Here is a 25,775-nt window from a genome sequence, read left to right on the forward strand (position 1 = left end):
GTCTCAAAAACAAAAAACAACAACAACAAAAAACCACACACACACACACACACACACAAGGACTAACACAGCCTCTTATGGGCCAGGCACTCACACATTATTTAAGCAAAGTTCATGAAATGTCAGCTCTGCAACTGTACAGTCAGTAGGAATTACACCCCAAATTCAGATGAGGAAAGAGGCTCAAAGATGTAACAGCTTCATGGAACCAGCATTGACACCTACGTCTCTCTGACTCTAAGGAGAATTGAATCCCAGTGAATGTCCGCTCGTTCATTTTTCATTCATTCATTCACTCACCAAACACTTCTCACGGTTCAGGCACTGTTCCAGGTGCCAGGGGTACAACGGAGCAGCAAACAGACCAAATGTCTGCCCTGTGGAGCTGAGTTCACGCGACAGCCAGACGCCGAACGCGTACGAGGCTCTGGGGAGGGAGGCGGCGCAGATGACTCAGCCAGGGCCACCCCCGAGGAGCTCACATTCAGGTTAATGGAGGTGTTGCCATTCTCTGTTGAAGAAGTGGGGGAGGACAGACGGAGCGCATCTGAGAACCGTGAATTATTAACACTTTTCACAGAGGCCACGCTCCACAAAGGGAACTTCAGCAATACGGAAATCTCCCAAGGTGGGACGCCCGTGCGGTGGAGGCAACGTCACTCCATCGAGCCGTTGCTCTCTGGCCCCGCCACCTGTACGAGTGCTGCAGACGGTGCCTTCTGAGGGAAGGGGGCAGGTGTCGCTGGACCGCCCTGCCTGCTAAATATCCATGTGGATTCCCGGTCCAAGGACACCATCCCTTCTCAGGGATGCAAGGCTGGGGGCGGGGCGGGAGTCTCATCTCCTTCCCAGCACCTATCCTGGGAAGGTTCTGTCGGAAATCCCCGTCACCCACAAGTCCAGTCTTTTTTTTTTTTTTAAGACAAGGTCTCATTCCTTTGCCCAGGCCAGAGTGCAGAATGTGATCACAGCTCACTGTAACCTCAAACTCCTGGGCTCACATGATCCTCCCACCTCAGCCTCCCAAGTAGCTTAGACTCTAGGGGCATTCCACCACACCTGGCTAATTTTTAAAAATTTTTTTGTAGAGACAGGGTCTTGATATGTTGCCCGGACTGGTCTTGAACTCTTAGTCTCAAGCAATCCTCCCATCTCTACCTCCCAAAGTGCTAGGATAACAGGTGTGAGCCACCGTGCCCGGTCAAAGTCACTATTTTTTTTTTTTTTTTTTTGAGATGAGGTCTCACTCTGTAGCCCAGGCTGGAGTGCACTGGCATGATCTTGGCTCACTGCAATCTCCGCCTCCAGGGTTCAAACAATTCTCCTGCCTCAGCTTCCCTAGTAGCTAGGATTACAGGCGTGCACCACCACACCCAGCTAATTTTTGTATTTTTAGTAGAGACAGGGTTTCACCATGTTGGCCAGGCTGGTCTCAAACTCCTAACCTCAGGTGATCCACCCGCCTCGGCCTCCCAAAGTGCTGGGATTACAGGTGTGAGCCACAGCGCCCGGCCAGAAGTCACTCCTTTTACAGCTGGGCCAAAGGCACCTGTTAGGTCCTCTCCCACCCTCTACACCACTAGCTAATGGTAATCATAGCATCCATTCCCCTGGGAGCCCCAAACCAGCCCGGCAGATGCATTTCACTGCAGAGGCTCATTAAGTGACTTTCCCAGTGCTGCACGGACTTTACGCGGGGACTCTGGGTTTGAATCCAGGCTCTGCAATGTTGCAATTTCTCTTTCCTTTGCCGACACATCCTCCAAAGGTTAGAGACTCCCAGCAGAACTGAGGATGTGAAAAGACTCAGTTCATGGTGGGGACCCAGTGAGTGTTTATCAACAGTAACAATTATCCCTTACTCTGGTAGAGAACAGTGCCATGAACACACGTCGCCAGCATCCAGCTTCTCAGCTGATTTTTACAACAGCCCCAGGACATACGTGGGGCAGGTGTTTATCACCCTCACTTTGCAGACAGGAGAGACTCGGCAAGAACAGCTGCACCTAGACACAGCCTGGTTTCCTGGTGTGGGCCCCTCCGGATCCCCTCTCCCTGCTTCTCCATCCTCTTTTCCACCCCAGCAGGAGATGAGAGGAAGACAAGGGCATGAGGCTGGGATGTGGTACCCCCAGCTCCCGACTGTGGGCCACCCGGGCTGTGCACGCTCCTGCCCAGAAGCCCTGACCACGTGGCCTCTGCCTCCAGGTCTAGGACACAGACCCTGCCCTCACCCTGCCCACATTTCCGTCATAACTCTCCCCGCACTCCTCAGCCTGAGTGTGGCATCTGCTTCCTGACGGGCCCTAATGGATGTGGCTCACACCTGTCATCCCAGCACTTTGAAAGGCTAGGCCGGGCACAGCGGCTCACACCTGTCATCCCAGCACTGTGAAAGGCTAGGCCAAGCACAGCGGCTCACACCTGTCATCCCAGCACTTTGAAAGGCTAGGCCAAGCACAGTGGCTCACACCTGTCATCCCAGCACTTTGGGAGGCTGAGGCAGGTGGATCACGAGGTCAGGAGTTTGAGGCCAGCCTGGCCAACATGGTGAAACCCCGTCTCTACTAAAAATACAAAAATTAGCTGGGCTTGGTGCTGGGTGCCTGTAGTCCCAGCTACTCAGGAGGCTGAGGCAAAAGAATCCCTTGAACCCAGAAGGTGGAGGTTGCAGTGAGCCGAGATCCTGCCATTGCACTCCAGCCGGGGCGACAGAGTGAGACTCAATCTCAAAAAAAAGAACATGAACATTAATCTTTTGCTCCATTAATTTGTGCCTCTCTGTTCTCTCCTGTAAACTGGAGATGATAAGTATCTTCTTCATAGACTTTGTGAAGAATAAGGGAGTTAACACAGGCAAAGTGCTTGCAACAGTGTGGGACACACAGCAAGCGCTAGGCTAACGTTCGCTGTTATCACTGGCCACTCTGCATCAATCGCATCATGATTTTTTGTGTCGACTCTGTATCGACCCTGTAAAAGCAAAATCTCAATGTTTCTGTGACAATTCCATAGAAACTTTTCTTCAGCTTGGCCTCTAGGAGCCAGGGGGTGGCACAAAAGAGAGAAGCAAGTCACAAGATGAGCAAGAAGCATCTAGGTGGGACCCTGGCAAAGTGTCACACACAGCACTGAATCCAGACGCAGGGACCCCAGAAAAACTGCAAGATGTCCAGTGAACATGGATGTCGGAGCATCTAGGTAGGACGGACCCTGGCATAGTGTCACACACAGCACTGAATCCAGACGCAGGGACCACAGATAAACTGCAAGACGCCCAGTGAACATGGATGTTGGAGCATCTAGGTAGGACCCTGGCAAAGTGTCACACACAGCACTGAATCCAGACGCAGGGACCCCAGATAAACTGCAAGACGCCCAACGAACATGGATGTCGGAGCATCTAGGTAGGACCCTGGCAAAGTGTCACACACAGCACTGAATCCAGACACAGGGACCCCAGATAAACTGCAAGACTCCCAGTGAACATGAACGTCGGGTGAGCAACAGACAAGCTTTCGGTCAACAGATAAAATGCAAGACGTCCAGTGAACATGAACGTCGGGTGAGCAACAGACAAGCTTTCAGTCTACTATGTCCTAAGTTTTGTATAGGATATACTTTCTTTTCTTTTTTTGAGACAGGGTCTCACTCTGTTGCCCAGGCTGGAGTGCAGAGGCGTGATCTCAGCTCACTGAAGCCTCGACTTCCCCAGCTCAAGCCATCCTCCCACCTCAGCCTCCGTAGGAGCTGGGACTACAGGTGTCTGCCACCACTCCCAGCTAATTTTTTGTATTTTTATTAGAGACAAGTTCTCACTATGTTGCCCAGGCTGGTCTCGAGCTCCTGGCCTCAAGTGATCCTCCTGCCTTGGCCTCCCAATATGCCCAGCCATATAGGATATACTTAAAAATTATTCATTGTTCATCTAAAATTCTAATTTAACGGGGCATTCTTATTTTTATTTGCTGAAAAACTCAGCAATGCTTTCAGTGTGGTTGGTAAGATTGTTCCCATTCTAAAGGTGAGAAAAACACAGCTCACTAGAGCGTAAATAACTTGCTGGAGGTCACAGACTAAGCAGGTGTTCAAAGACCAAGCTCCCGGCCTGCAGAGGTGCCTCCGCCCAGCCAAGCAACAGGCCTGGGGCCACAGAACCGGGCCCTGGAGCGCCTTCCCACAATCCAAAAATGCCCCTCAGTCCCTGGAGGGGAGCCTGTGACCCGGAGGAGCCATTTTCTCCTGGGCAGAGGAAGCTCCTCACAAGCCAGTGCTGGGGGAAGAGCTCCTGCGGGTGGATGGCCAGGAGGAGGTGCAAGAGAGGGCTGCAGTCAGCCAGGGTGGCACCCACAGCCCTTCCGGGAGCCACCCCTGCCTGGCGCTGGGACCTGGAGACAAAATGTCCAGGAGGAAACTCAGGAAGCTCCAGAGGAAACCCCTCAGGAAGTCCTGAAATAGTTCCACAGCCCAGAGTGAAAACTTTCTTTTTTTCTTTTTTCTGAGACGAAGTTGTGCTCTTGTTGCCCAGGCTGGAGTGCAATGGTGTGATCTCAGCTCACTGCAACCTCCGCCTCCCAGGTTCAAGTGATTCTCCTGCCTCAGCCTCCCGAGTAGCTAGGATTACAGGCATCCACCACCACGCCCAGCTAATTTTTGTATATTTTAGTAGAGACGGGGTTTCACCATGTTAGGCAAGCTGGTCTCGAACTCATGACCTCAGGTGATCCTCCTGCCTCAGCCTCCCAAAATACTGGGATTAGAGGCGTGAGCCACCATGTCCAGCCCCAAAACGAAAATTTTCAAGTGAGAGCAGCCTTGAGGGTGCCATGGTCTCTCTGAGTCCAGGGCGTAGACCCCCCACTGCCCGGCAGCTTGGCCCGGCTCGCAGGGCCCCCTCCCCAGAGCCCACGCAGATGACCTCAGCCCCCGCCCCCGGAGTGTCCGCACCCACCCTCCCCAGCGCGGTCCCACCTCTGCTCTCCCAGAGCCCAAGGCGGAGTTTCACTTCGGTCATTCTCAGCTCTATTTTTACTCAAAGGTGGTAGGAACACCACACGTTCAAAGCAGGACCGGCAAGTCTCCTGACTCCACGCGGCTGCAAGGCTGAGCTTTTCTGTGAGCAGGGACGGGGGCAGGCTGCGGCCCCATGCAGGGCTTCTCTCCAGGGCCAAGAGTCTAGGTCCAGTGCCCAGTCCCCGGTCCTGACACTCAAGCAGGTGACATTCAGCGTCCTCTTCACCTGGCTGAGAAAGGCCAACAGCATCCCCAGGCAGAGGAACAGCACGTGCAAAAGGCACCAAACTATGAATGGGCGAGCGTGGTATCCTGGGAAACCGGGAGAGGCTCAGTGTGGCCGGAGGCCCGGGGGTGTGGCAGTGGGGCCAGGAGGGGAGGCTGCGGCTGGAGATGGGTTGGACCCAGTCTCTGAGAAGGCTCCCACGTTGTGCTAAGGAGTTTAGAGTTTATCCTGCAGGAAGGAGGGAGCTACGAAGGCTTGGAGGGCAGATGCTGCAGGCGCCTGGTCCTTCCCATCCAGTGTGGGCAGCGCGGGCCTCACCTGGGATTTGCTAGAAATGCAGAATCCAGGCCGGGCGCAGGGGCTCACGCCTGTAATCCCAGCACTTTGGGAGGCCGAGGCGGGCGGATCACCTGAGGTCAGGAGTTTGAGACCAGCCTGGCCAACATGGTGTAACCCTGTCTCTACTAAAAATACAGAAACATTAGCTGGGCGCGGTGGCGCGCGCCTGTAGTCCCAGCTACTTGGGAGGCTGAGGCAGGAGAATCGCTTGAACTGGGAGGCAGAGGCTGCAGTGAGAGCTGAGATCGCGCCACTGCACTCCAGCCTGGGTGACAGAGCCAGACTCTGTCTCAAAAACAACAAACAAGCAAACAAAAGAAATGCAGAATCTGAGCTCCGGACCTGCCAAATCAAAATGTGCATGTCCATCATGGCGGGCATTCCCCGGGGGCTGGGGGACCCCGTGATACCCCAGTGATTTATCTTCTCGGGGTGAGGCAAAGCCTTGAGCTCTGGCTGGGCGGAGAGAGTGGCCACCAGTTGGATGTCTCCACTATCCCCTTCTGATGGCCCTTCTGCCCTCCTAACACCCAGCTCCACCTCCTGCTTGCATCCTCCCTGCTCCAGGACTCTCCGGGGCATCCCCAGTGCTGGAACCAGACACCCAGAGCCCTAGAGCGCTTCGTCTCTTCATAGCCACCCCCACCTCCAACCAATCACAAAGCAGCATCTTCATAGCCACCCCTGAACCCAACCAATCACAAAGCAGCATCTTCATAGCCACCCCTGACCCCAACCAATCACAAAGCAGCATTTCCCAGGGTTCCACCTGCTCGGTGCCTAGCTGGGTGTTGCGGGGAAGGGAGAACCACCACGGTGAAAGGCTGGTCCCCCGAGCGGAGGGCGTAAGCCGAGGAGCTTTTCAGACATGCAGAGGCCTGGGCCCCAACCTGAGGTCTCATGCCCCAGGCCCTGGCATTGGGCGCTTCTGGCAAAGAACACAGGCTGAGGCATCCAGACAGATGTGTTGTGTGACCTCTGGGAAGTCCTGGGGAAGCATGAAACAGGATAAAAATGGCTAAGAACTCAGCAGGTTGCCGGAGGCTAAATGGGATACTGTTAGCAAAGCAGAGAGGACAATGTCTGGCATCCTATCACGGCAGCCTTTGTTATTCTCTCTCGTGCCTCTAAGGAGTTGAGAGTCTGGCAGAGAAGAAATGACAACTGGCATGAAACACGGTGCAGGTAAACACTATAAAACAACACGATATCGGCCGGGCGGGTCGCTCACGCCTGTAATCCCAGCACTTTGGGAGGCCGAGGCGGGCAGATCACTTGAGGTCAGGAGTTCAAAAGCAGCCTGGCCAACATGGTGAAACCCCGTCTCTACTAAAAATACAAAAATTAGCCGGGCGTGGTGGCGCACGCCTGTAATCCCAGCACTTTGGGAGGCCGAGGTGGGCAGATAACCTGAGGTCGGGAGTTCGAGACCAGCCTGACCAATATGGAGAAATCCCGTCTCTATTAAAAATACAAAATTAGCCGGGCATGGTGGCGCACACCTGTAATCCCAGCTACTCGGGAGGCTGAGGCAGGAGAATCACTGGAACCCGGGAGGTGGAAGTTGCAGTGAGCACTGCAGAGGTTGTGGAGATTGCACCATTGCACTCCAGCCTGGGCGACAAGAGCAAGACTCTGTCTCAAAAAAAAGATAAGAAAGTGCTAAGCGATGTGAGCCGGAGCAATCAGCATTAGGGACTCTGAGCCAGGGATCTCACTAAGGCCAGTGCTCGAATCAGGCCTGGAGGGTTTCCTGGAGGTGGTGGTAGCTGAGCTGAGGCTTGAAGCTGGTTAGATCCTTGGAGCACAGAGCTTTGCAGGATGGTGAGAGGCCTTACTGGCTAGAGAACGGGCAGTGTGCTGGGAAACTGGAATGGATAACAAGAGGTTCCCCCAGTCTGGACTGAATGTGGTGGGAAAGGCAATGCCCCACTGAACCCACTGAAGGTTTCTGGGCAAAGGAGAGAAAATGGGTTTAGCACAGCTACAGGCAGTTGGAAAGGGAACAGTGTCCTTCACTCAGGGAGGGGCTTGAGCACAGACACTGCAGGCACCCACAACAAGGGCCTGGCTGTGCTGGCAGCTGACCAGCTGCAGCAAGGTCCTCCGGCTAGAAGCAGCAGCTCTCCTGACAGCCAATGTGCATTCCATCCTTTCTTCCCAGGGAGCAGGAGACCGAATCAGCTTCTGCTGATTCTACACCCAAAGATGGCACTTGGTGTCCCAGCTCATCCAGGCCTCCCAAGGGGGAACGTGGGTCAGGAGCTGCCACGGGGTCTGCAAAACGCTTGCTGGCCTCGACCAAGTCAAGGTGGCTGTTCCACGCGGCTGGGTGGACGCCAGCTGGTCTCTCATGACCCTCCCCATGACGCACTCGCAAAGTAACTACCAAGGCTTTCTGCTCCATTAACACCAAAGCTGGCCCTGCAGGGGAAAGAGGAGGGAGGGAGGACGTGGATTTTGTCTAGACGGAGGCACTCACAAAGCCAGATGGTGCCTGAGCTTCCGCCACGCAGGAAGAGGGTGAGCAGAGGAGGGCAGAGAAGACCTGGTGCGTCCCCCTCAGGGTGCCCCCCATGGCAGAAGTCACCAGCAGAGGCCAAGAACAATGGCCATCCCCCTTCTTATCCTTAAAATCAGGGTAACAACCTTTCATAGGTTTACTGTGAAGATGAAATGAGATCACGAATGTGAGAACACTGGCTCTACTCTTGCACCCGTGAGGTGTCCAATCAATTGCTTTACTTTTATTCCTATTGGGAAATGGGCTCAAAAGATCTGTGTCAGGGGTTGCCTTTCATCTGGCCAGAATCCAGAGCTACAGAAGGGTCTGGCTTGATTTGAAGTCCCAGCCAAAGGGGGCTCCGCTAAGGTGTAAGCCCCCCAGACACAGGCCTTCCCCAGGGGCTGACCTCTGCGCGGGGGACTCTCTGGGCTCGAGGGCCGTCGTGGGTGTGAGCCTGGGTCTGGAGGGTCTGCCCCGTCATTAACATGCTGCGCGGGAGAGTTCAAACACAGCAGCTGGCTCTGCAGCCCAGCAGGCCCTGGGCCTCGGCAAAGGACCTCGATGCTCAGTGGCCTGATTTATGGCTGAGGGCTCTCTTTATTTTCCTTTTAAAACTATGGAGGTGGATTTTAAAAGGCTGGAGAGCAGGGCCAGCATGCTTGGGCTCTGCCAAATCCCCGCGTCCTTGCCCCTGGCCTAGCTCTAGAAACTGGGCACTGGCCCTGCTCCATCCCAACCGCCAAAGTCTATTCTCACTCTCCCTTTCTCTGTGTTTGTGTTTGTATGGGGGGGTGTGTTTGTGTTTGTGTTTGTGTGTGTGTGTGGGGGGGGGTGTGTTTGTGTATGTTAACAATCAGCACTTCTTGCCAATAATCCCAGGAACGCAGCAATGCAGGCACGTGGGTACTGCAGGCACGTGGGCTCCAAGTGCCCATGAGGAGATTTCCTTAGGCTCATGCCCCTAGGAAGAGGCAGCCCAGTTGGTGGATGCTCCCAGTGCTTCCAGGATACCTGGGGCAGAGGGCTGTCTCCTCATATCACGGGGGCTTAGGGGCAAGACGCAGTCTTCACAACTGTCTTTCTAGCTAGAGAAATGAACCCAGATCCATCAACCTCAGTGAAATACCAGCGTCAAGGGGCCCCCACCAGCACCACTGTGAAGGGTAAGAGTGTGGGAGAAAGAACACAGTTTACAGCGGGGCCAACCGAGCGCACAGTTCCTGGCTTGTAGTCTGCGACCTTGAATTAATTAATTTAGTTTATTTATTTATTTATTATTTTGAGACAGAGTCCCATTCTGTCGCCCAGGCTGGAGTGCAACAGCGTGATCAGCTGACTACAACCTCCGCCTCCCGGATTCAAGCAATTCTCCTACCACAGCCTCCCGAGTAGCTGGGATTATAGGTGCCCGCCACCATGCCCGGCTAATTTTTGTATTTTAGTAGAAACGGGGTTTCATCATGTTGGTCAGGCTGGTCTCCAACTCCTGACCTCAGGTGATCCACCCACCTCGGCCTCCCAAAGTGCTGGGATTACAGGCCTGAGCCACCGTGCCTGGCCTGTCTCTTCCATTCTTTCTAAACCAAATTAAAAACTCGTTTCTATGAATCCATCAGGACTGATGGACTTTCTTTTCACGGGACCCCAGGATCCTGGGAGACCCAAGGATGAGGTTTCTATCTATGTCCCTCTACAGAACCCAGACACAGTTCCCAAAGAGGCTCCCGTGGGCGCCATTGCACAGAACAACTGCAGGGGGCACCCTTGCATAGCACACACTGCCACGCTGACCCCACAACTCCCAGAGGGGTCTCTCTCCTAAAACTTCACCTTCAATAGCACACACTGCCACGCCAACTCTACAACTCCCAGAGGGGTCTTTCTCCTAAAACTTTGCCTCCAAGGGAGAGACTCACTCAGAAAGATGACGTATGGGCTGTTTAGGGCCGAGGTAACGCGAACGGGGTAACCACAAGTGACGAAGTCAATTGCGGCTGTGAGGAGTAGATGTTCCCAGCCAGAGAAATAACTGGCTTAATTACACGGCGCCTTTGGTCCCCGTAATCTCGATCCATTAAACCTTTGCTGGTGACCAGGAGCCGCTGCCCAGGAGGAAGGGGTTAGCCCAGAACACTCACAGAAGCAGCCCTTCAATCCCACGAAGGTAATGATGGCCACATCCTTCCCCAACAGCCCCGAGTAAGCCCACAGATCCCTGCTCAATACCAGGCTTCTCTAGGCAGCACCAGCTCCACCGATGCCCCGGGGAGGCCAGCAGCCACGCTGCCCGGAGTGACAAGGACTCTGAGCTTCCTTGGCTCTGGTTTACCTGAGGCCTCCCAGCCACCCAAGACTTTCTGGAGACCTTGCTAGCCTTAGGCAAGATGCCTGATCCCGTCTGCCATGTCCACCTGTGACCTAGAGGCACACGAAGGCATCAGAGGTGAGGGCAGGGACAAGAAGGAGGGCAGTGAGGCCAGGCACGGTGGCTCAAGCCTGTAATCCCAGCACTTTGGGAGGCCGAGGTGGGCGGATCACCCGAGGTCGGGAGTTCGAGACCAGCCTGATCAACATGGAGAAATCCCTTCTCTACTAAAAATACAAAATTAGCCGGGCGTGATGTATGGCACCTGTAATCCCAGCTAGTCGGGAGGCTGAGGCAGGAGAACTGCTTAAACCCGGGAGGCAGAGGTTGCAGTGAGCCGAGATCGTGCCACTGCACTCCAGCCTGGGCAACAAGAGTGAAAATCTGTCTCAAAAAAATGAAGACAGAGGGGAGTGGCACCCGATTAATCAATCAGGTCACCACAGAGCCGACCACATCTGCCTCCATCTACTGAAGCCCAGGCTGACTCTGACATTTTCCATACGGCCAGTAAACCCAGATTCATCTTTCGGTCTAGTGTGTGAGGGGAGGAAGGAAGGGCAGGAGGAGGATGCAGGATAAAGCCTGGAAAAAAAAACTGGGTGAGAGGCCCCAGTCAGGTCTTGATCCGGGGACAGAGAACCCGCTGCTCCATCCACAAGTGGCCATGGCCTTGCTCTGGTGTGTGGGGAGGAAGGAAGGGCAGGAGGAGGATGCAGGATAAAGCCTGCACAGAAAACTGGGTGAGAGGCCCCAGTCAGGTCTTGATCCGGGGACAGAGAACCCGCTGCTCCATCCACAAGTGGCCACGGCCTCAGCTGGTCCCGCCTCAAAGGGCTCTTTGCCAAATGCCCAGGCAGGGGTGGGATTGGGCATTATCTTCAGCCTCCATACAGGGGTGCCTTCCGTAGCCTGCCTATTGCCCTGATTTCTTTCTCCTTCCCCCTTCACAAGGTCTGGGTCAGGTTCTCCTCAAGCTTCAGGGACCAGCGGAACAGTCCCGCTGCTCCCAGCAGCGCCATGTCCCCAACTGACCATATCTTGCCCTAAGAAATGCAAGCTACTCCTGGGCCGGGCACGGTGGCTCACACCTGTCATCCCAGCACTTTGGGAGGCCGAGATGGGTGGATCACGAGGTCACGAGATCGAGACCATCCTGGCCAACATGGTGAAACTCCATCTCTACTAAAAATACAAAAATTAGCTGGGTGTGGTGGCACATGCCTGTAATACCAGCTACTCAGGAGGCTGAGGCAGGAGAATCACTTGAACCCAGGAGGTGGAGATTGCAGTGAGCCGAGATTGCCCCACTGCACTCCAGCCTGGGTGACACAGCGAGACTCCATCTCAAAAAAAATAAGAAAAGAAATGCAAGCTACTCCCCACAGCAGCAATGGACTTTCCCACATGTGGAGACAAGCCAAGGCCACATGTGACAAACAGACTCCCCTATCACAGCCCCAGAGATGGGTGAGCTGCAGAACTCTCCCCCGGTACAAACAGTCACTTGGAGAAAAGTGCCGAGAATACAGAACAGAGCAGGTAATCTACCCCCCACACATCACCTCAGTCCACCCAACATATCACCTCAGTCCACCCCCCACATCACCTCAGTCCACCCCCCACACATCACCTCAGTCCACCCCCCACACGTCACCTCAGTCCACCCAACACATCACCTCAGTCCACCCCACACACATCACCTCAGTCCACCCCCCACACATCACCTCAGTCCACCCCCAACACATCACCTCAGTCCACCCCCCACACATCACCTCAGTCCACCCAACACATCACCTCAGTCCACCCCACACACATCACCTCAGTCCACCCAACACATCACCTCAGTCCACCCCCCACATCACCTCAGTCCACCCCCAACACATCACCTCAGTCCACCCCCCACACATCACCTCAGTCCACCCCCCACACATCACCTCAGTCCACCCAACACATCACCTCAGTCCACCCCACACACATCACCTCAGTCCACCCCCCACACATCACCTCAGTCCACCCTCCACACATCACCTCAGTCCACCCCCCACACATCACCTCAGTCCACCCCCCACACATCACCTCAGTCCACCCCCCCACATCACCTCAGTCCACCCAACACATCACCTCAGTCCACCCCACACACATCACCTCAGTCCACCCAACACATCACCTCAGTCCACCCCCAACACATCGCCTCAGTCCACCCAACACATCACCTCAGTCCACCCCCCACACGTCACCTCAGTCCACCCCACACACATTACCTCAGTCCACTCAACACATCACCTCAGTCCACTCCCGACACATCACCTCAGTCCACCCCCCACACATCACCTCAGTCCACCCCCCACACATCACCTCAGTCCACCCAACACATCACCTCAGTCCACCCCCCACACATCACCTCAGTCCACCCCCCACACATCACCTCAGTCCACTCAACACATCACCTCAGTCCACCCCCCACACATCACCTCAGTCCACCCAACACATCACCTCAGTCCACCCAACACATCACCTCAGCCCACCCAACACATCACCTCAGTCCACCCAACACATCACCTCAGTCCACCCCCCCCACACATCACCTCAGTCCACCCCCCCACACATCACCTCAGTCCACCCCACACACATCACCTCAGTCCACCCAACACATCACCTCAGTCCACCCCCAACACATCGCCTCAGTCCACCCAACACATCACCTCAGTCCACCCCCCACACGTCACCTCAGTCCACCCCCCACACATCACCTCAGTCCACTCGACACATCACCTCAGTCCACCCAACACACATCACCTCAGTCCACCCCCCCCACACATCACCTCAGTCCACCCAACACATCACCTCAGCCCACCCAACACATCACCTCAGTCCACCCCCCACACATCACCTCAGTCCACCCCCCACACATCACCTCAGTCCACCCAACACATCACCTCAGTCCACCCAACACATCACCTCAGTCCACCCCACACATCACCTCAGTCCACCCCCCACACATCACCAACACCCGCCACCACCAAGGGCCTGGCAGGGGCAGCGGGCGCAGGGTTGTCTTGAAGCCGCCTGCCCTAGGTTTGCGCCCAAAGGGCTCAAGCTCAGCCAAACAGCTGCCGCCAACGCTGGCAGTGAAGTCTTCCAATCATAAATCCTGGCAAAAGCGCAAGACTCCCTTTGGGGGTCTCTGACTCCACTACAAGCGAGTACAATGACCAAATCCACACAGCAGGAAACGCATGGACGGGCCAGCTGACAGGTTTCAGCTAACAGGGGTTTCTGCTGCGGGGAGGAGCTCAAGGAGCCAAGAACTCGAGTTTTCTTTTCCCACCCGTACTCAGACAACCAACACCTATGGAGGGCCTGTGCGGGAGCCGCTGTGGGAGGCGCCGCCTCAGAGCTGGTCTGATACCCTGTTCCTGCTGGTCCTCCTGCCACATTCCCTGCCCCTTCCTAAGTCCCGTGCCGGCCTCTCCCAGTCCCTCAAGGCTTTCCCGGATGAGGAGCGCAATGAGCTGGACAGCTGAGCGGCTCGATAGCTCTCCTCACCTTCAAAGCACTTTATAAATATGAATTAATCCACACAACACCCACGAGAGCCATCATGCCCTCCCTCTTCAGAGGTGTGGGCAGAAGGAAGGTACCGGAATCGTCCCAGAAAGCAGATCATACCTCAGACAGAGAACAAGTCTTCCATCCTACCCGCAAGAGTGAGGCAGAGCCTCCCCGCCATTCCCCATCTTCCATCCTCCTAACAGCATCTTCCAGCCAATTCTCCACAAATTTCCTTCCTTTTCCCGAAGAACAACAGTAGCCAACAATCACAACCACAGAAACCTAAGTTTCTCTCAGTAGATGACTTAATTCTTCTGCCAGCCCCACCTCTGAGACTCCAGCAGCCATGACGATTATGGGCCGGTGTTGACAAAAAGCAATAAATTACTGGGCTATTCCGAAAACAAGCGAGTATCCGCCAGCAGGCGCTCACTAGCACACACGGAGGGGTCTGATGCGGCCCCGAGAACTGAACTGCTCTGATCAAACGCACACAGGCTGTCAGACCAGTGGCTTGGTCCCTGGTGTAGAGAATGTGGGGCTCAGATGAGAAACTGAGGCAGGCTCATGATCACCTGGAGACAGGCTTACATCTCCACTGCTCCAAATACTTTCCTGGCCCATAGATGGGGCACTGAATCTATAAAGGGCATGAAAATATCACAAGAGAATGAAATCGCCCTTGGAAGTGTTGCTTGGGGTAAGAGAAGTGAGCTCCAAAAAGCAGGCTCTAGTAACAACAGATGGTCACGTTCTGCTTTCCATGAGGGCCAAGCCACTGCAGGCTCTTGCTTGGCTCAGCAGGGAAGGTATGTTTGAGACCAGGACTAAATTACTTGGGACCAAATGGAGGCCGAAGTGGCAAAGGGAGAGGCTTTAAATACAGCCTCTGCCTGTCCTCTAAATAAGTCCTAAACACACATATAAAGATTTTCCATTTGAAGAGGTGCCAGATGATCAACCTGCCTGGGGCACACGTATGTCTTGATCCAGATCTGCTTGGAGAATCCCAGGGACCGAGAAAGTTTCAAAGCACACCTCCACCCCCATTTTGGGCTACTCCGCAGAACTTAATTTAATCCAATTTAATCCCATGGGATTGGGAAAATAAAAATAAAAAAATAAAAATAAAAAAAATAACAAAGAGAAGATGATACGTGTTTAGCGGAAAGGATGATTAAAGACCTAGAGGCATTATGACCAAGAAAACATGGCCGGGTGCAGGGGCTCACGCCTGTAATCCCAGCACTTTGGGAAGCCGAGGCAGGTGGATCACCTGAGGTCAGGAGTTGGAGGCCAGCCTGGCCAACATGGTGAAACCCCGTCTCTACTAAAAATATAAAAATTAGCCAGGCGTGGTGGCACCTGTAATCCCAGCTACTCAGGAGGCTGAGGCAGGAGAATCGCTTGAACCGGGGAGGCGGAGGTTGCAGTGAGCCGAGATCACACCGCTGCACTCCAGCCTGGGCGAGAGAGCAAGACTCTGTCTCAAAAAAAAGAGAGCCTCAGAGAGAGCATCATACCAACCCCAGGGAGAGAAAGGTAAGGTACTGAGGGGTGAAACTGACATTGCTACATTAATGCAGGCAAATGAGTGGCGCAGACACAGGAATTGAGGGATGTCTGAAACCATCTGTCACTCCACAGGCAAAGGACTCTGCTCCCATCAGCCCCAGGGCCCCTGGCAGCTGGGATCCAACTCTTCTCCTTGAGGCAGACAAATCACACTTACCCCAGCCCTTCAGGACTTCTACCATAGGAGAGATGGGGGGTTTGCTGCCCAACCCTCATCAAATGGCCACCAAACCTGTGATGGAAGTGGGCACACTCCTGTCAAAACCAGAAAGAATGAACTGCCAACCCCAAAGGCAGGAAGTGTGTTCAGGGCCGGGCGCGGTGGCTCACGCCTGTAATCCCAGCACTTTGGGAGGCTGAGGCGGGTGGATCACGAGGTCAGGAGATCGAGACCATCCTGGCTAACACGGTGAAACCCCGTCTCTACTAAAAACACAAAAAATTAGCCGGGCGTGATGGCGGGCACCTGTAGTCCCAGCTACTCGGGAGGCTGAGGCAGGAGAATGGCGTGAACCTGGGAGGTGGAGCTTGCAGTTAGCTGAGATAGTGCCACTGCACTCCAGCTCCAGCCTGGGTGAAAGAGCGAGACTCCGTGTCAAAAAAAAAAAAGAAGTGTGTGAGGGGAGGGGCTGGCTGGCAGGCTGGCACCTTAGGAGCAGAGAGCCACCAGCCTCGGTGGGTTCAGACAGAGCCTCAGCTGTCCCTGCCTGGGCTCCAGGCCCAGCCCCCAGGTCCTGCAAGAGGCACAGGGCCAGGTTGGGGTCACAGCCATTGAAGCCATTTACCCTGCCGGACCGTTTCAGGGAGAACTCTGCAACAGAGGACCATAGAGAATGGTGTCCCCCATTCCGTGACATTCCAAGGCCTTGAATAAACTCAGACATACCCAGGTGGTACTCGGGGTCCTCCTCATTATTCTAGGGTACAATCTGAATTCCAGCTCAGCTATTTGTTACTTATGTGATCTTTGGTCTACGATTTATGCTAACTGAGCCTCACTTTCCTAATCTGTAAGAGTTGCAGAGTTGTGAGATTTGGAGAGAATGGATAGAAAGTGCCTAGCACAGGCCGGGCGCAGTGGCTCACGCCAGTAATCCCAGCACTTTGGGAGGCCAAGGTGGGAAGATCACCTGAGGTCAGGAGTTCGAGACCAGCCTGACCAATATGGTGAAACCCCATCTCTACTAAAAATACAAAACTTAGCTGGGTTGTGGTGGCAGGCACCCATAATCCCAGCTACTCAGGAGGCTGAGGCAGGGGAATTGCTTGAATCCAGGAGGTGGAGGTTGCAGTGAGCCAAGATCGCACCACTGCACTCCAGCCTGGGCAAAGACGGAGAACCCGTCTCAAAACAAAACAAAAAACAAAAACAAAAAAAAAGAAAAGAAAAAAGAAAGAAAGAGAAAGTGCCTATCCCAGTGCCTGCCATACAGTAGGTGCTCAGGAGATGCTATTATCATTGTTACCAGGAACAATGCTCAGAGAGGGGAAGGCAGGGAACCTCTAACACCGAGTCATTCCCATCTCTAAGTCACACTGCCACCCTGTGCCCTGGGTATACCCCCTTTACAGTTCCCGATGGATCTGGCATTTGTGGAGATTTGTCACCCCAGGACTGTGAGCCTTGTAAGCAAACAGCTTCCTGAGAAGCAGAGGAACTTCCTCTAGGAGCCACAAAACCATGCTGCCAGGCAAATGACAGCTCGGGTATTTGTTTTAATTTAGGCTCTTGTCAAGAGGAAAGTTGATGGCTAACAGCCCAAACATGACTGCACAGCACCTCCCCAGGAAGCCTCCTGCTACAGCTCTCCACTAAGCTGTTCCGAAGAGGGAGGCAGGGACTCCTCACACTGCGGCCACATCAGTGCCCCCTCCCACCCACCATCCAGGCCACCCCAGGAACCGCCCAGAGGCCAGGGCAGCAGCAGGAGGGTAGACAGCTCAGGTGCCAAACTGCCTGAATCAGGGCTGCCCAACAGAACCCCCTAAGAGGCCTTGGCCTAATTCCCTTTTCTGGCATTCCTCTGGTCAGGAATTTTCAAGGTGGCCTCAGGCAATTTTGCTTTTTTGCTCCAGGCGTGGGAGGAAGAGGGTGGGGTATGGAAGACTTGGAAATGATCAGCTCAGAGGAGTCTTCTGCCGCAGAGAAAGCTAGAGACAGGGTTCCATACGATTGCAGGCTTCGGGAAATAGGGAAACAAGAACTGGGTTTTGCAAAGAGCCAGAAACACTCAGGAACATAAGCACACGTGAATCTGAGGCATTGTTATGACGGCTGTTTGCAAGCACACGGCTAAGAGAGGGCCACTAATCCTGCCTCCGGGTCAGGAGCTGATCTGCATCTGCGCTCCGAACAGATGTGTGCCCCCATTCATGCAGACGCACGTGCACGCACATGCCACACAGCCGTGGGCCCTGACCTTCACCCAACGACGCTGGCCTCCACAGGGGAAGGAGCAGATGGAGCGGCGGCACTGGGCACAGGACCTATGCCCAGGGGATCCGGCTTTGCCCCTTTGACGTTGAGAAACCAAAGCAGAATGAACCATCACAAGGACAGCTCCTGGGGGGAGGAGAGGAAGGAACATGGGATGGAGGAGGAGGCGGGTGGAGAAGATGATACCTGAACCCAAGGGGATGCTGAGATCAGAGGTTGAATGTTGGGTACCACACAGCCTCCAGGGTAAGGCTTTGGGGCTCAAGGCATCACCCTTCTCTACTCCCCCACCTCCCTCCATATGACTTATCAAGGAACTCTAGCTGGGGTGACCCTTACAAATGCCCTTGTTGGCTCAAGCCTGTAATCCCAGCACTTTGGGAGGCCGAGGCGGGTGGATCACCTGAGGTCAGCAGTTCGAGACCAGGCTGGCCTCATGGTGAAACCCCATCTCTACTAAAAATACAAAAAATTAGCCGGGTGTGGTGGTGGGTACCTGTAATCCCAGCTACTCAGGAGGCTGAGGCAGGAGAATTACTTGAACCCGAGAGGCAGAGGTTGCAATGAGTGGAGATTGCGCCACTGCACTCCAGCCTGGGCGACAGAGCCAAGACTCCGTCTCAAAAAAAAAAAAAAGAAAGAAAGAAAACGCTCCTGTCCCATGGCATCCAGTGCCTAGAATCAGGCTGAACCAGGCTCCACGTGGCCCCACGTGCCTCCCCCAACTCCTGCCTGGGAGATGTGCTGAGAGAGTGGGAGGGTCCCACTCACGTGGGCCAGGAAGGGCGAAATCCACTATGTAAGCCCAGGAGGACCCTCTTCCTAATCCCCGAGAGCATTCAGGAAAGGTGTCTCAGGGAAGGGTGGGGAGAAGGGGCGGTGCCTTTCTAGCGCCGGAGCAGGAGCAAGGTGCGGTGGTGGGGGCGGGGAGCGGCTCTCGGTTCGCCCCAAGCCCCCCCACACCATTACCCGAGATCAGTTACGCATCCCCCGGGGCCATGCAAGAGCAATCACATGATCCAGAGAGATTTGGGAGCGAGGGGGTGGAGAACTCGAGAAGGTTTGTTTTTTTTTTCTTCTGAGGGTGGTGGTGATGATGAGGGTGGGGGTGGTGATGAGGCTGGCAGGAAAGATTGCTGAGCCCGGGATTTTCAGCTCCCGCATCCAAACGGCCCCCGCGGATATCTGCACCCACCGTCTCCCCTCCCACTCGATCCCACCCCAGCACCGAACCCCTGGGCCCTGAACCACACATGGCCCCGGTGCCCCTGGGGTGGCAAACTCGGGTGCCAACGACTGCTCCCAAAACGGCCTTTCGGCTTCAGCCTGGACAGAGAAGCTGCCGGTCCAGGGGCGGGGGCAGCACCCAGAAGGGCCTCCCTCCCCTGAGGCTCGCGGAGGCCGGATTCACAACAGGTGGGAGGGGGGACGCAGCTCTCGGCTCGGTCCGCCCACGGTCCCCGCCCCCGGACCGCAGGAATCCTCTCTGGGGACCCCCCCGCCCGCGCCCCCCGGACCAGCCCGGCGCCTGGGTCCCGACCCCGATCCCGATTCCCAACCCGACCCCGATCCGGACCCCGATCTCGCCCCCGCCCGCGCTCCCCGGACCAGCCCGGTGCCTGGGTCCCGATCCCGATCTTGGGGTCCCGATCTCGAGTCTGAGGTCCCAACCCCGATCCTGGGGTCCCGATCCCGATCCTGCGGTCCCGATCTCCATCCTGGGGTGCCGATCCCGATCCTGGGGTCCCGCCCCCGCCCGGCACACGTACTGCTGTAGAGGGTGTCGATCCAGGACAGGCGCGGCAGGCCCCGGTGGCTGAGCGGCTCCATCCCGCGGCGGCGGCTCGGTCAGATCCGAAACCCGACCCTCATCGCGCAACAAAGGAGGGAGGGCGGGCGGGAGCCGGGGGAGGCCGAAGTTGCGAGCGCGGAGGGGCGAGGAGGCCGGGAACCAGGTCCCCGGGAGGAGCGCGGGGCGGCCGGGGCAGGGGCGAGGGCGGGGCGGGCGCCCCCAAAACCCTCCCGAACCCTCCCGGCCCCTGCGGCCGCGCCGAGCCCAGCTGCGGATCCCGGAGCCGATGAGCAACTTCGCGGGGGGCGGGGCGGGGGTGGGGCTTCGTGGTGGGGCGGGGCTTTGGTGCGGGGGCGGGGCTTTGGTGCGGGGCGGGGCGGGACCAATAGGCTCGAGGCTCCGCCCTCCGCAGGACGCCCCCGGCCGGGCTAAGGGGGCAGCGGGGCTCCGGCTCTGGGCGAGGAGGGGCCGCGGGGGTCTCGGGGGGTCTCCAGGCAGCGGCGCAGACCCAGGTCCCCCTCGTCCCCCCCGCGCCGGGCTCAGCAGGATCCTGGCGATCCGCAAACCAGGTGCCGTGGAGGGCCCGGGAGCCCACAGGGGTGACATCACCTCCCGCCCGGGATCTCCAAGCGCGGCTTCGCGGGCGGGAGCGGCGGCCGGGCCCCTCCCCAGCCAGACCCGCTGCGGTACCCACGGGGTGAACGTCCTGCGCGCCGCAGGAGGCGCCTCTCTCCTCCCGAACCTTCCCCCGCTCGTCCCTTTCCACACCCCTGACCTCAGAGCGCGGCCGTTCCCGCCACACATGGAGGGGGGCGGGTGGAGACCCGGGAGGACCGAAGTCACGGGGGCTGTGGGGCCAGGACAGTCCCACATGTGCCGCTCCTGGGCAGAGGACAAACTGGAGCCAGGAGAAGCCCCAAGGGCTCCACGCGTTCCCCTCCAGGACCCCTCCTGGGGACCCCGAGCCGCGGCCTGGAAAGCCCATCGTGTTTGCATCATCACCTAGAAATGGTGGGAAGTCGGGTCAAGAGGCCTGAGAAATGACCGTTTAGAGACGAAATTCCCTCTAACGAAGACCCCCTCGCCCAAGGGCAGTGAAGAGATTGGGGGCCCCATGCCTGTCTCCTGTGGGCTGGTTCTGTGGGAGCCATGGCAGCTTCCCCACAGACCTCTTTGGGCCAAGCGACCCTGGAGCAGGGAAGGACAGGAGGGGAGTCAGGCCAGGGGGGTCCAGGGCATTGGGGCTGAAGCCCCTTCCTGAACCCAGGGAAAGGGAAGTAGTGGGGCCCACCCAGGGGGCCCGGTACCCCAGATAGTGACATTGCAGATACCGGAGCTGTCCCCACCCCACCCCATCCCCAGGCAGCTTAAGGGGAAAACCTTCTTGGAGCCCAGCCCTACAGAGGCCTACCAGGAAGGTTAAGTCAGCCTGGCCTTTGCCGGGGGCGGTGTGGTCGGCACCCGCAGAACGCTGGAGGGGTGTGGGGGTCGGTCCTCATCACTCCAAACAGACACACACACATCTAGTTCTTAAGGGGAGAAGCAGCTCCTCCCCCGGGATGCTGAGAGGAAGCCCCATAAGCTGCTTGGGCAGAGGCCTCTGCAGCTGCCCCAGGGGAGATGGGGGTCACCCACTCATCACAGGCTGGGGAGCCCCTGGGAGACGCACGGGATGATGCTCTGGGTGGGGAAGCCTCTACAGGTGGCTGCAGCAGAAGTGGTTTTCAATATTATTAGCCCGTCCCTGCGTCCCCAGGGCTCCCTCCGCCCCAATCCTCCTGGCTCAGGCACCAGCGCTGTCTCTTGCCGCCCCTCCCTGCAGCTGTCACCCTCCCACCGTCCCTGACTAGCACACAGGATTGGGAGGGCCAAGCAGGCACCTGGAGCTTGGCAGGGAGGGGGCGTGCATCTCCAATGAGACGCTCCAGAAATAGAGCTTCGGCATGGGAAGGGAACGAGAAGGCTCTCGGAGGACCGCGAGGCCGGAGGAGCCATGAAGGGCATCTCTTCTTCCCACCTGGAACTCTCGGAAGACAGCCCAGGGGAAAGGCGGAAACGGGCATGAGCTGCCGCCACCAGGAGCCACCAGCCCAGGAGGCAGCAGCACCGTCCCCTCCTCAAAACAACAACAAGCAAGAACGCCCGGGCCCTCTCCCCACACTGTGGGGTTTTCCTGATGGCCACATCCGGCGCTGACTGTGAGGGAGCTATGGATGTATGCTTCTGCCTGAGTCACATACATTTGCGTACATTTTACATTTTTATCTACAAAGGCTTGAACAAGCTATTTTCAGCATTCTCCAAGCTAAAATGTGGCAGTTGCTTTCCTTCGCGTTGCCATAGTTTGCTTTTTTCTGTCTACATTCTGTCCAATCCTGGCACTCTCGGACCCTCCACTCCATAACACGATAGAGGGTAGAGGGAGAGACAAATCTTGAGGGCTCTACGGAGGAAACTTCTGATAACGAACACAGAACACCGACTGTGTGCCCGGCTTAGCGTTTCGTTCACTAGCGTGATCTCACCGTGAATGTCACTGTTATCTCTGTTTTCTCCCTTTTCCAGGTCAGAAAACCGAGGCCCTAAGCAGCTGAGTAACCCACTCAGAGGGTAAGTGAGGGCTGGGACTTGAACCCTGGCACTCTGTTCATGCTCTTTTTTTGTTTGTTTGTTTTTGAGACAGAGTCTCGCTCTGTCCCCCAGGCTGGAGTGCAGTGGTGCAATCTCGGCTCACTGCAAGCTCCGCCTCCCGGGTTCACGCCATTCTCTTGCCTCAGCCTCCCGAGTAGCTGGGACTACAGGCACGTGCCACCACGCCTGGCCAATTTTTGTATTTTTAGTAGAGACGGGGTTTCACCGTGTTAGCCAGGATGGTCTTGATCTCCTGACCTCGTGATCCGCCCGCCTCGGCCTCCCAAAGTGCTGGGATTACAGGCGTGAGCCACCGCGCCCGGCCTGTTCATGCTCTTAAACACCACGCATACTGCCTCCACGGCCAGCTAACTGGTGATCACCGGGTGCTGAAGGTCCTGAGAAATCTCTGCGGGTCCATGGGGTTAGAGACCACCCTCTGGGAAACCCTGTCAACCCTCTTCCATCTCCAGACGTCTGTCTCAGACAACGTGTCTCAGGAAAGGGCAGTCACTTCGAGATTCCCTTGATACCTTTGTTGGATGGCTTCCAGTAGATGTTAACACCACGGCCAGATGCTAACCTTGGCCACAGAGACAAGTGTGTGAGCCTTTGAGCACCACAGTGATTTGGGTGGGAACAGAAACCTCCGCATCCCTGGCACTGAGGAGTTGGGGAGATCCAACGTCACGCACTGGGAAGGAAGGAGTTAAAGAGTCCTTCTCCTCCGAGCTTTGCCAAAGGTGATGCTACCCTGAAGTGCTCTAACCCCAGCGATCAACCCCAATCTGTCAGAGCAGCGGGGAGCTGTGGCAGACAGACCTTCCTGATTCAGCTAAATGTGGACCGGGTGGGGACCAGCCAGTGCTCCCCAAGGCACTGAACCCCCATCTATCAAGCTGCCTCCTCCAGGCCCCTTCTAAGCATTCCCCAGACAGTCCCTGGGGCCAGTGCTCTCCACCCTCCCAGCCCTCCCTCCAGCCTGTGCACTCAGACTGTCTGCAGCTCCCCAACCCCAGGGTGACCTGCCTGCTCCTGCCTCATCACTGGACTTAAAGGGGATTTCATGGTTGGGTGCACCGCCAAGAGCACTGGGTTAATGATGAGGGGCTGAGTGGGAAGAAGGTACATCCCATTTTCAAGGCTATTTGCCCTGCTCCTAATTCCCAAGCACGTGCTACTCACGGCCTCTCCAACGACCAACTCTTGCTTCTACCAATCAAGGTAGAAGCCTTGGTTCTTGGCCAGGACGGAAAAAAGGGGACGGGCCCTAGAACCAAAACTGGGTATCTCCACATTTCCTCCCTTCTCATGTTAGCAGCTCAGCTCCACTGCACACGACAGGAAGGCCCCAGGAGTCTCTGCTTCCTTGATCACCCAGAGGTCACCGCTGATGACAAAAATATGTTCCCATGCGGGGGCCAGGCAGGGAGCCCCATTGCGTGCAGAGGCTGAATACACAGTGGGTGGGAGGGAGTGGGGCCCTCTACATTCAAATGAAAAACCAAAACCAAAAATAGACTGTGATGACCAAAAAACCGAGAGTTTGCACCCTCACTGGCCCATCAGGTCCTTAAAAGCTGGGACTGGCCGGGCGCGGTGGCTCACGCCTGTAATCCCAGCACTTTGGGAGGCCGAGATGGGCAGATAGCCTGAGTCTGGGAGTTCGAGACCATCCTGGCCAGCATGGTGAAACCCCGTCTCTACTAAAAATACAAAAATTAGCCAGGCGTGGTGGCATGTGCCTGTAATCCCAGCAGTAAGCGGAGATCCTGTCACTGCACTCCAGCCTGGGCAACAGAGTGAGACTCCCTCTCAAAAAAAAAAAAGCCAGAGCCGGGCACAGTTGCTCACGCCTGTAATCCCAGTACTCTGGGAGGCCGAGGTGGGTGGATCACGAAGTCAGGAGATCGAGACGATCCTGGCTAACACGGGGAAACCCCGTCCCTACTAAATATACAAAACATTAGCTGGGTGTGGTGGCGGGCGCCTGTAGTCCCAGCTACTCGGGAGGCTGAGGCGAGAGAATGGTGTGAACCCGGGAGGTGGAGCTTGCAGTGAGCTGAGATCACGACACTGCACTCCAGCCTGGGGACAGAGCAAGACTCCGTCTCAAAAATAAAAAATAAAAAAACCAGGACTGCATCTTCCTCACTGGGCAGACCCAGTGCTCAGCGCAGTGGGTGAACAAGGCTCAGGTAGACTCCCAGCACAGCTACGACCTCGTGGTGCCTCCAGATCAGCTTTCTGCCGAAAGCCCAGCAGATCGGCATTCAATAATGCACATTGAACAAATAAAATTAATGACAGCTAACAGTTATTGAGTGCTTTTTTTTTTTTTGAGACAGAGTCTTGCACTGTCATCCAGTCTGGAGTGCAGTGGGCATTCTCACAGCTCACTGCAGCCTCGAACTCCTGTGTTCAAGCTGATCCTCCTGCCTCACCCTCCCAAAGTGCTGGGATTATAGATGTGAGCCACCGTGCCTGGTCTACTGAGTGCTTCTTAAGTGCCAGGCACTGCTCTATCTGCTTTACGTAGGTTATTTCACCTAATCCTTACAATAAGCCAATTTACTATTATCTCCATTTCACAGAAGAAGAAATTGAGGTGCAGAGAGGCTAAGCCATTGGCTAACTAGCAGATGGCGATGCTTGGAAATGAACCAAGTCTGAATCCAGGGTTCCCGTGTGTAATCTCTGCATTGAGCGGCAATTAGTGAATGAATGAATAAACAGAATGAAGTTAAACTCAGGGAGGAAGAAATCGGAGCTACACGAGGGAGGCAGGCAGCGTTATTTCAGAACCCTCCCAGGGCCACTGATGATAAAGTAGAAAGAGAACTGGTATCCCAAGAAAACCATATCTACTACAGCAGGCCAGATGACCCTGGAGACAAGCTGAACAAAGTCCAGTGACAATCTCCCAAATGCCAGTCCCGGCCAAACCCCACTTCTTCAATGCCTCCAGCCAGTCTCAAGAGTTTCCAGCCTCAGTGTTCACATCTGTAGACAGTATGCGCCCAGGGCCAGGCACAGTGGCTCACGCCTGTAATCCCAGCACTTTGGGAGGCCGAGGCCAGCGGGTCACCTGAGGTCAGGAGTTCGAGACCAGCCTGGCCAACATGGTGAAACCCCATCTCTACTAAAAATACAAAAATTAGCTGGGCGTGGTGGCGGGCACCTGTAATCCCAGCTACTCGGGAGACTAAGGCAGGAGAATCGCTTGAACCTGGGAGGCGGAGGTTGCAGTGAGCCGAGATCGTGCCACTGCACTCCAGCCTGGGTGACAGAGTGAGACTCCGTCTCAGAAAGAAATAAAAAAAAATAAAAAAAAAA

The 25,775-nt window shown here is 55.8% G+C and overlaps 1 protein-coding gene across 3 annotated transcripts in view; it reads right to left on the minus strand.

The window, feature by feature from the left end:
• Positions 1-20,139, minus strand: part of ABR (ABR activator of RhoGEF and GTPase) — a 199,505-nt gene extending 179,366 nt beyond the window's left edge. Inside the window, exon 1 of one of the 3 annotated variants that reach the window (XM_034941210.3) lies at positions 19,786-20,139. In XM_034941210.3, coding sequence (XP_034797101.1) covers positions 19,786-19,846 — 61 coding nt within the window. In that variant the 5' untranslated portion in view covers positions 19,847-20,139. The remainder of the gene's footprint in view (positions 1-19,785) is intronic. The other 2 variants (XM_057300351.2, XM_057300352.2) reach the window with 2 other exon arrangements.
• Positions 20,140-25,775: the final 5,636 nt, after the last annotated feature.

The sequence above is a fragment of the Pan paniscus genome, chromosome 19 (assembly GCF_029289425.2).
Source record: "Pan paniscus chromosome 19, NHGRI_mPanPan1-v2.0_pri, whole genome shotgun sequence".
Classification (NCBI taxonomy): Eukaryota; Metazoa; Chordata; class Mammalia; order Primates; family Hominidae; genus Pan; species Pan paniscus.